Consider the following 11,596-nt stretch of genomic DNA (forward strand, 5'->3'; position numbering starts at 1 on the left):
AAATAAGAGAGAGATAGTAATCAATTTGAGTCATAAAAACATCGTTAGATATTAGTGCTGTTGATGTTCATTCATAGATAAGATTTTACAGTTACTTTATCATAAAAATATGTTACAAAAATTCGTTTCTTTGTATGGAGTACATTTACAAATATATATTTTTTTAAATTTTAGTAAGATAAGCAGTAAGCAGATGAAACTTTTTTTTTTTTTTTATTCTTTACAAGTTAGCCCTTGACTACAATCTCACCTGATGGTAAGTGATGAGTTTTAAAAGTGAATTAAGCTCACCACACTTTAGCCTTTTGTTCTACATCTTTGTAGTTAGATAACAAATTACTAAATTAAATATTGATCAAGTCCTAATAGTTACCTTTACTAAGTAGGTACTTGCTCAAGAGTATCTACAACCTCTTTGACTATATTTTATCAAGTAGATTATTACAAGAACAAGATTTTAAATGTTTTTTAATAAAGATTCTTTGCGGTCATATTATTATAGTCTTGTACATCGTAGTTTTGGGAAATAAATAAAAAAATATATACTTTTTATTATAAGAAAATATCAAAACATTGTGTAACCGAAACCCAATAATGTTTCTCTCTGTCATTGTTTCAGCAAAAACGTTATATTTCATCGAATAATATTTTATGAAAAACAGCTTGAAATTTTCTCAGAACAGTTAGAGGTTGCGTACACGGAAGACAATAGCTAAATACAATACAGTATAATATTAACACAATTACCATGAAAGTAAGCCGATTTATTATTGACTATTGCTAATTAATTCGGAAAATACGTTTGTTTACAAAGTCTGTAACTTTGATACTGATTGACTTATTATGTCTGGTACTGACGTAACAAGTGCTTTTGCTTTAGTGTAAAATCACAGACTTCTCAACTCTGGATTTCTATCAAAAAATATATTAGTAGAAATCAAAACGAAAAATAATTCTACTTTTACTGGAGTCAAACTTGTAATTAATAGGCTAGTTGACACTTTTTTTAAATGGTTTTAAATAGGTCATCATTGTTCTCCTAGATTGAGAAAAGCTCATATTTTTTTGACACAAGAAAATTTTATTTTTTAAATATGTTATTGACGCCCGTCGGCCCTGATGGTCTATATTTCAATTGATTCATGACGTCACTATAACAAAATCCCTTACAAACGGAGCGTTTGACAGAAATATTAGTTAACAATTAGTTTGACGTCTAGTACAGCAAGTAATATTGTGACGTCACAAGCGACAGCGTTTTTGACATTTGGAAAATTAAAAAAATACATGGTTTTTAAATGAAGTTTTTTTAAGAAATCCTTAACTTTTATATCTCTCTACAGTTCATTATTGAAGATCGTGGTCCTGGTAAGATCCCAGCCTCCTGCGGGTCCACGCCTTCCATGGCTTCAGTTGGTGGTCATCGCTGCTATCGTGTAGACTGTAGAACTTCCCTTTATCCTCCTTCAGCTGGTCAGCTCATCGTGTTGGTGAGCGGCCCCTCGGTCTTTTCCCGTCAGTGATGCCTGTTAGAAATTATAACTTAGAGAAATTAACTTTTATAAATTAATATTATTTATTAATTAACATTAAATTAGGATATATTTTGGACCCTTATTTCATGTACTACATGAAATTAACATTGTTTATATTTAATTTGATATGAGTCAACTACCATATTCATAAAATCAATTATTTTGTTTTTGTTACAATAGGTCAAGTTTACAAACACTTTTAAAAAGTCAATCTGTTTGTTACGACTATACTACAGTTTCTAAAGACATATCATACTGTAAAAGAAACTCAAAAAAACTTAAAACAAATCTAACGACAAATTATATTTTTTTGTCTTTATAATATGACCAGTATTTCCATTTCCCTTCCTGTCAGAAAAATACTGTTTTGGGCGTAGATATGATAATAGTCCAGCGGGCGGGAATCGAACCACCACCTTTCGGTGAATCAATCCGGACTCCTACCACTGAGCTATAATTGAGGTTTCAAAATGACTTATCATAACTTCACAGAGGAAAGAGAAAGAATTTCTTCTTGTTTCTTTTGTGAAGATAAAATCCGATGCACCTTTATAATACAATTCATCACCTTGATAACATATTCATCATCTTGATGATATATCCATCACTTAGATGATATATTCATCACCTAGATGATATATTCATCACCATGATGATATAACTGTTTTTGAACTCATTGAATTTATATCATTTAATACGAAAGTTATATACCATATAGTTTATACACCAGTAGGTCGCATATGTGCGCGTTCTCTGACGAAGTAGAATAAACAATACATCATAAGCGTTACTTGCACTTTCGCTCTCTCGGGAGCCAAGTTGAAGGATAAAACTCTGAAACGCTTCGCCTGTTAAATCAAATATAACTTTTCGAGTAGAGACGGAAATTCTTTACATTATGTAAGTAAGGTATGAGTTCTCCATATATTGCATACTAGCGGACGCACGCGACTTCGTCCGCGTGGAATTCAGTACTTCACAAATCCTAAGACTAAAATCTTTTTCCATTCCAAATTTCAGCCAATACGCTTCAGGAGCCGCAGCACAAAGGAGGAACATACACACTTACTCACAGACTTTCGCCTTTATAAATATGACACTATCACACTGATAGTGTCATTGCTTACTATAATAATAGTTATACGAGTTTTGGAAATTTACTTTTACGCCACGAACTCAATAGCTTTATTTTTTATTTGAGATACTTGGGAGAGCGCGTATAGTAGGGCTTTCTGCTAAAAATTTATTCAAAAGCAACGCGACCCATAGGTTGCCTAAAACCCCAGTCAAGAGACAAATAGATCAACCTCGAAATAAGAGCTAAATTCTTACGCCTTTATTTTGGTTTTCAAAAAGTTGTCTCGAAAGTCTCATAAAATCTCGTGTCTGCTAACTACGCAAGTCTAATGTTACAAAATCAGTTTATCTCAATTATTTCTATTTCTGTAGCTCAAATGATGTTAACATTTATTATTAAAATTATAGAAAATCAAAGATTGCTAGTTGCACACTCAATAATGGACCAAGTGTAGGCCGAATATATTTTGTAGTACTTCTAATCGAAGAGAATTTCATTCATATTATATTTAACTAGCGGATGCCCGCGACTTCGTCCACGTGGAATTCAGTTTTTCACAAATACCGCGGGAGCCATGGATTTCTCCGGGATGAAAAGTAGCCTATGTGTTAATCTAGAGTAAAATCTATTTCCATTCAAAATTTCAGCCAAGTTGCTTCATTGGCCGCAGCCTAAAAGAGGAACCAACATACTTACACACAAACTTTCGCCTTTATAATATTAGTGTGATAGTGTCATTATTTCATTCCATTATCATTTACTCGATATCAATTATTACAAACTAAATAATATTCTGAGTAGGGTAGAATTGGGGGTTCTGCATCACTTCTCGCTTCGCTCGATTGATGCAAAACCCCCAATGTTTTTTATCGGCTGATGTAGAAGCCCCAATATGGTTTACTAATGATCACAATACCCGATCCCATTACACATGCGTTAGTCCGCGCGAATAGCGCATCGGAGATCTGATATTATGTTTAGTCAGATGCTTGAAACACACAATAAAATTACAATGTTTCATTGGATATCGTACACGCGATCGATCTGAACAATTAAAATAAAATTTCTTTTAGGTTTACACTACACGTTATGTCGATGCAAACCTAAACATAAAGCGTGTAAAGACATAGACTGATTTTTCACTGCTTAAGCGTTATGACAAATAAATTCTAATCACATTAACGATTTCTGTTCTACATATTGGACAAAGCATATTATTTAAAGATAGTGCACATTTTGCACATGTTATAGCGTGACCGCAAGGTCTATAGCAGACCGTCACTTCATTGTCAAAACAAATTTTGCAGAAAAGTCTGGATTTTTTCACATATTCGACAGACTCATTGACATCAGCTTTTAAACATATTTTATTATTGTGTGCACACCTTTCATGGTTTTCAGTTATTTCACATGACTCGTTGATAACTCTTTGAACATATTCTTTACCCTTCATGAGTAAAACATAGGGACAGAACTGAAACCATCGAGCGTGTTCAGACCACGGCAGATCCTCACGACTCCAGTCCTTGAGCTTGCCTCCACAAAAATAACAAATTACTCCATCGTTTATACCTGTATAAAAAAAACCGGCACTCGCCATTTCTTCAGGGCTCTGAATTAAATCTTGGGGCCAAGTTTTAAAACTATTTAAGCGTGCACTTTGTGTAGCATAACTATGGTATTCAGGATGAAACGACATCTCTGTACAAATATACTCGTAGTAAGTAGCTTAATGTTACAGTTGGAAATGCTTGCAAATTTGCGTTGGTTAAGATGAATGTCTAGCGTGCTAATAGTTATTTTTCTTTCTTATTACATGTTATATATAAATATCCTACAGTAGGTACTTTATAAAATATCAGCTACATACTTTTTTAAAAAATATATTATAAGTGAAAGAGTTCAGATGTTTTCAGTTTCATGCTGCAAACAGAGAAAACCAATATACGAATATTTAGAACCATATTATGCCTAATGATTTTTTAAATTTAAAATTATTAATGGATGTAATTTGTAATGCAATAAATAAACTTCACTTCAAAATGGGAATATTTAATAAATAAATGAAAGAAATCATGAAAAAAATTGAAAGTTCTAAGATTTTCGGTTTCTATACTATAAACACTGAAAACCATTATAATAAGAACCGCGACACCTATGGTTAAATAATGCTACTGCCAAAGATTTTATAATAGAGACATGTCACTAGCGCGTGAAAACTGAGCTGACCAAAAACGTATTGACCGCATTCCATTGAGTCGCATAGTACATACAACGAAAGTTACTTAAATAAATAATGTAGCCATTATTTATTTAAGTAACTTTATACATATACAATGTCGAGTTGTTTGTTTAGTAATTTTAAAACTGTGTATACACAAATATTTATAAAGGAATACACAAAATAATTCATGCGTGCGCTCAGTGGAGTGGTTAAATTCAGCCTACTTTTGCGATGATTTTGTAGGCACGTAACATGTCTATAATTTATAATGTCGCTGGCAACTGCCATATAAAAATTTCGTCTCAGATATCCGCGACGGATTGACGCCAGACCACATTAGGAAAGTTAAAGGTGTGAACATCATTGTCAAGCTTCACTTATTACATTTTAGTCTTTATCTAGAGCATTCATAAGAACGATAATTAAATATGAGTTCAAGAAAATAATACTCGATTTTTACTAAAGTGCTACTGTGAATGTGGGCTTATGATTGCATTGTATAAAAAGAGATGCGGGAGCGACATCAACCATTTCTGTTATTTTCAACTGAAGTGTCAAGAGCACCAAAAACCTGTAAGTATGTAAGTGTCCTTATTGTTTTTATATACCTAGCACATAATTGTGAACTCGATTAACTATTATTTAAAATAGATCAAATATTTTCATGTAATAGGTATGAAATGTATTTTCAATTTGCCTTCTGTAACCAAGGCAGTGGGTTCGACTCCCACAACTGGAAAATGTTTGTATGATGAACAAGGATGTCTTCCAACGTCGAGATGTGTTTAAATATTATAAAAGTATTTATCTTTGATTCCAGGTCGACTGTAAGCGGAAACCCTTTCGACTCGGATAACGAGAGTGGGTCAGTTAAGAAAAGTAAAGTTAAAAAAACAACTAAGAAGCCTCCTCGAGCCGAAAAGCCCGCTCAAAAGCAGAAGAAGGCTTTACAATCGGATTCGGACTCCGAACCTGAGCAATCGAAAATAATTAAGAAAAGAAGACAAATTTTAGATTCAGAGGTAAGTCGAATTTCAAGTATTATGTAGGTATCACTTATCCATGAATTCATATCTGCAGTGATATGTAACTTGAAAAAAAAAACCAAGTAATTTTGTTTTTTTTTTATTAAAATTGTAGAGAGAGAGTTTTTTTTATTAAAGTTGTGATTAAATACTTACCTACATAGGTATTTTCGACTTGCACAATATCGTATTAATAAAGTCAATCGGTTATTGGGTTATTATAAAGTAATACAAATTGATAATATTCTAATGGTCATCATTACTACTTTTTAGCTATTATTAATTATCTAATATTATCATCATAAAATAAACAAAGCCTTATAAAATTTCTATTGAAATCGTGCGCTTATATTTATTATTTATTTATTGATTTCAGGAAGAAAACGAGCCCATTAGAGCATCGGCTTTACGAAGTTATTTCTCTCGCCGCGTGGGCACGGGCTACACGTTGCAGAGGGCGGACCCTACGAAGACTGGAGAATATTATATTGAACTACGGGTATACAACGCACGCGAAGCTGAGACCCAGGGCGCTGATAGATGGAAGCGCGCGCTCATCACATGCAAGTCAGCTGTGGAAGGCGATAGTGCGACGTGGCGTGCTGTAACAAAGCTGGTCACAGCGGTGAAAGAAGAATATTCATCTGTTCAACCTATTTTGTACCCGTATAATGTCTTTTGAAAATAAACCTATGACTTTGCAGGTTTAATTAATATTTTAATAAGTATTATATTTTCACCCTATACATTGTGTTTCCTAACAGCAATTGCAGAAATGAAAAATAAGTACTGAAATCAGATTTTAAAATCAGAAAATAAAATCTGAAATATAATATTAACATTCAGATATTTCTTTTTAACTTTCATCTCGCATAAGAAACTAACAAGTTAGAGGATGTGATATTTTTTTTAATAATTTGATTGTCTTTCCTTACAGCAATTGCAGTAAAGAAAAACTAAGAACTAAAAATCAGAATTTAAAACCAAAAACTAAAAACCAAATATAAAAACAAAAATATCTGAATTCAAATAATATTATCAGATAACTTTGTTTCTATTATTTTATTATTTTTCAATTTTCATCTCGTATAAGAAACTATCAAGTTAGAGGTTGTGATATTTTTTTATTAATTTGATTGTCTTTCCTTACAGCAATTGCAGTAAAGAAAAACTAAGAACTAAAAATCAGAACTTAAAACCAAAAACCAACTATAAAAATAAAAATATCTGAATCAAAATCAAAATTATCAGATTACTTTGTTTCTATTATTTTATTATTTTTCATTTAAAAAATACGCTTTTATTACGCATATTTACTTTAATAATTTCTGAATAAAAATTTATTTTTAGAATCAATATTATATATTTGTTTTACTTTTGATTGTGTTATTGTCTTATACAGTAGGTAATTGCAAAAATTAAAAAATAAGTACTGAAATCAGAATCTAAAAAAAAAAAACCAAATATAAAAATAAAAATCTGAAATTAAATACTAACATTTAGACATTTCTTTTTAAATTTTATCTCACTTTAATTTTATTTGATTATCTTTCCTTACAGCAATTGCAGTAATGAAAAACTAAGTACTCAAATCCGAATCTAAAAACTAAAAATCAGATATAAAAACAAAAATCTGAATTCGTAGAATCATATCAGATATTTGTTTTCATTAAGTTCATATTAAAAATATAAGAACCTATAATAAGTTCCGTATTGAACATAGAATCGATTTTATTTTTTTTACTTTGATTTATGTATGTTTTTCTTACAGTACGAGTAATAGCAGAAATGAAAAAATAAGTACTGAAATCAAAACTAAAAAAATCAGAAGCCTGATATCTGAACTTTAAAATTACTGACAGATATTATTTTCATTTCAGTATAAAATAGTATAGTATACGTTACTAAGTATTGAATTTAAATCTCTATACAGAAAAACACTTGTCTATTTTATACATTTTTCATTATTTTGTGTATATTTTTATCTGAATTAAAAATATTACTATTGCACATTTGTTTAAAAATATATAGAGGTTTAATTTGATATTACTTAAATAGAAAAATATCGAAGTAAGAGAAGTCAAAAAAGTGTAAAAATTAACATGAAGTTTTGCCAGGCCTGTAACGTGCACGTATCAAAGTATTCATCACATAAGAAAAGTAACATTCATAAAACAAATTGTTTACTTAGAACTGAGTTTGATAATGTGCAATTGATAGCCAGTGCTTTCAAAAATAGGATTGCGAGTTATAGAGTTAATCCGTATTCGTCAAGCATTATTTTACCAGAACTTTTTTTAACAAACATTTTAAACACTGTTTGCAGTATAATTAAAACATTACTCATAAAACATAAATCGATCAAGGTAAATTTGGAATTATTTGTATTATACAAACTTCCAAAAAATGATGAAGTTTCTTTAAAATCTTTTAATACTAAGTATACAGTTGTAGTTCAAAGCACCGATTTATATGCTCTTTTTAAAGAATTCTCCAAAACTTTGATAAGCAAATGCACAGAGTTCGAGTTATCCGAGTCTGGCTGGACAATTGAGTCAATTAACCATTTAGAAGTAAATATAGCAAAATATAATCCCTTGAGAGCAGGCACGTACTTAAGTTTACCAACAAGTATTATCAGAACGAAGTCATGTCTTAATATTTATAACAAAGACAGTCACTGTTTTCTTTGGTGTATCATAGCACAAATGTATCCAACAAAACGTAATCCAAATAGAACTTCATCTTATCCACATTATTCTACAGTATTAAATATAAGCGGTATGTCATTTCCACCAACATTCGAAGATATAAAACGTTTTGAAAGACACAATGAAGATATAAGCATCAATATTTATGGCTTAGAAAAAAATAATACTGTAACCGGCCCTTTGTACAAAACTTTGCAAAGAAAGCTTGTTCACGTTAACTTATTATTTATCAGTAAACAAAACAAGAGTCATTTTGTTTTGATCAAAAATTTTGAAAGGCTTGTCCACAAGCAACTTACGAAACACAAATGTAAAATTCACTTATGTGATGAATGTTTTCTTTACTTTGATTCTGAAGTCAAATTGAATACTCATCAATGTGCTCGAATGCAAACAGTTCTTCCAGAAGTAAATGCTAAGCTTCGTTTTTCAAATCCTGAAAGGACTCAAAAAATCCCAGTAGTTATTTACGGTGATTTTGAAAGTTTACTTAGAGAATATTCTGACAAAAGTAAAAGTGAGCATGTGGAAAATGTTCAGATTCATGAAGCTACTTGTTTCGCTTATTATATATGTTGTGAATCCAACCCTGAATTGAACGACTTTGTTTCATATCGAGGGCAGAACTGTGCAAAAAAATTTGTGGATTCAATTTCGAAAGACATAGAAAGGTTATACAAAATTTTAAATGTTTATAAAGATATGAATCCGCTTACCGATGCAGACCAGATATCCCATAATAATGCTACATTATGCTATATTTGTAAAAATATGTTTTCTCATACTGACTATAAAGTTTATGATCATGATCATTTTACAGGTAAATATCGAGGTCCTGCACATAACTCATGCAATTTAAATTATAAAAAATGCAACTTTATACCTATAGTATTCCATAACCTTTCTGGATATGATTGTCATTTATTTATAAATGAACTTTCAAATGTATGCGGGCGTATAAATTTAATTCCAAAAAATAAGGAAAAATTCATTTCTTTTACAAAGTTTTTTCCAATTGATAATAAGAATGCGGCTCAGTTAAAATTTATAGACTCCTTTAATTTTTTGAGTTCAAGTTTAGATCGTTTGGTAAAGACTCTTAATCCTGAAGAGCTTAAACATTTGCGAACATTTTTCACTGATGATAATTTATTCCGATTATGTTTAAGAAAAGGAATATATTGTTATGACTATGTAGATTCTTGGGAAAAATATGAGGAAACCCGATTACCTGATATGTCCGATTTTTATAATAAACTCACATCGGAATCTATAACAGACGATGATTATAATCATGCCTTAACTGTGTGGGAAAAATTTAATATTAAAAACTTGGGTGAATATACTGAATTATATTTGAAGTGTGATGTCTTATTACTGTGTGACATTTTTGAGAAATTTAGATCCATGAGTTTAAAGTATTATGGGCTTGATCCTTGTCATTATGTTTCATCACCTTCACTAAGTTGGGATGCTATGCTGCTGTTAACAAATATTGAGTTAGATTTAATTTCTGATGTAGAAATATATCAAATGTTAGAAAATGGTATTAGAGGAGGTCTCGCGCAATGTTCGCTAAGATATGCGAAAGCTAATAACAAGTACTTACCAAATTATAATAAAAAAGAGATGAATTCCTTCTTAGTTTATTTAGATTGTGTAAATTTGTATGGTTATGCTATGATGCAGCAACTTCCCTATAAAAACTTTAGATTTTTAAACGATGATGAAATATTATTTTTTAATGTAAACTCTATTTCTCCTGATAGCGACGAAGGATACATACTTGAAGTAGATATTCATTATCCCCATGATATTCACGATGAACATTCTGATTTACCATTTGCAGCAGAAAAATTGTCAGTCCCAATGCCATCGAATGGTAAGAACACAAAATTGGTTGCAAATCTCTATGATAAATACAAATATGTTATTCATTATCTTCACTTGCAAGAATGTTTGAAAAATGGGCTTATATTGTTAAAGGTTCATAGGATATTAGCTTTTGAACAAAAAAAGTTTTTAGAGCCTTATATATCTTTAAATACATCACTGAGACAAAAAGCCACATCAGATTTTGAAAGAGACTTTTTTAAAAAACAAAATAATTCAATTTTCGGAAAAACTATTGAAAATAAAAGGAAACAAGTAGATGTTAAACTAGTAAACGTGTGGAAAGATAATTGTAATAATACTAATAAAATCTGTGGCGCGGAAAAATATGTAAGCGCACCTAATTTCAAAAATCTTGCAATTATTTCCGAGAGCCTTGTAGCCATACAACTCCAGCCAACAAGAGTAATTTTAGATCGTCCGATTTATGTGGGTTTCACTATACTAGAACTAGCTAAAAGTCATTTATACAATTTTCACTATTCTATAATGAAAAAAATGTATAAAAACCAAATAAAACTTTGTTACACTGATACCGATAGTCTTTTGTATTTAATTCATACTGAAGACTTCTATCAAGATTTAAAACATCATATTCAGCACTTTGACACTAGTAATTTCCATGAAAATAATGTATACCATATTCCAAAAATTAATAAACAAATACCAGGTTACTTTAAAGATGAGATGGGTGGTGATATTATCACGGAATTTATTGGCTTAAAAGCAAAGTTATACTGTGTTAACACTTTAAATTCTACCATTAAGAAAGCTAAAGGTGTTAAAAAACCTGTTACAAAAAAACTTACTATTGATAAATTCAGAGATATTTTAAATCTTGATACAACCTACAGGGACACTATGTACGTTATACGATCTAAAAATCATAAGTTGTATACGCAAAAACTTAACAAACTCGTTCTTAGTGGAAATGATGATAAACGACAGATTTATAAAAACATGTATAATACTGTACCCTGGGGACACTATAGTACTATATTTTAAAATATATTGTCTGAAGTTACTTGTTTATCTAAATAAGATGTTTTTTTATATCTTTATTCCAAGAACCTAATATTATTTGTATTATGATATGATAACAATTATAGCCTTATATTATGATAGCAATA

General features: G+C 30.5%; 1 protein-coding gene across 1 annotated transcript; it reads left to right on the forward strand.

Moving 5' to 3' along the window:
* Positions 1-3,732: 3,732 nt before the first annotated feature.
* LOC128198031 (uncharacterized) lies at positions 3,733-6,544 on the forward strand. The gene is made up of 3 exons (XM_052884820.1): positions 3,733-5,418; positions 5,658-5,859; positions 6,239-6,544. Exons 1-3 carry the CDS (start codon positions 5,324-5,326, stop codon positions 6,542-6,544), a joined length of 603 nt encoding a protein of 200 aa, XP_052740780.1. The 5' UTR covers positions 3,733-5,323.
* The last annotated feature ends 5,052 nt before the right edge of the window (positions 6,545-11,596 follow it).

This window comes from Bicyclus anynana, chromosome 12, assembly GCF_947172395.1.
Source record: "Bicyclus anynana chromosome 12, ilBicAnyn1.1, whole genome shotgun sequence".
Taxonomy (NCBI): domain Eukaryota; kingdom Metazoa; phylum Arthropoda; class Insecta; order Lepidoptera; family Nymphalidae; genus Bicyclus; species Bicyclus anynana.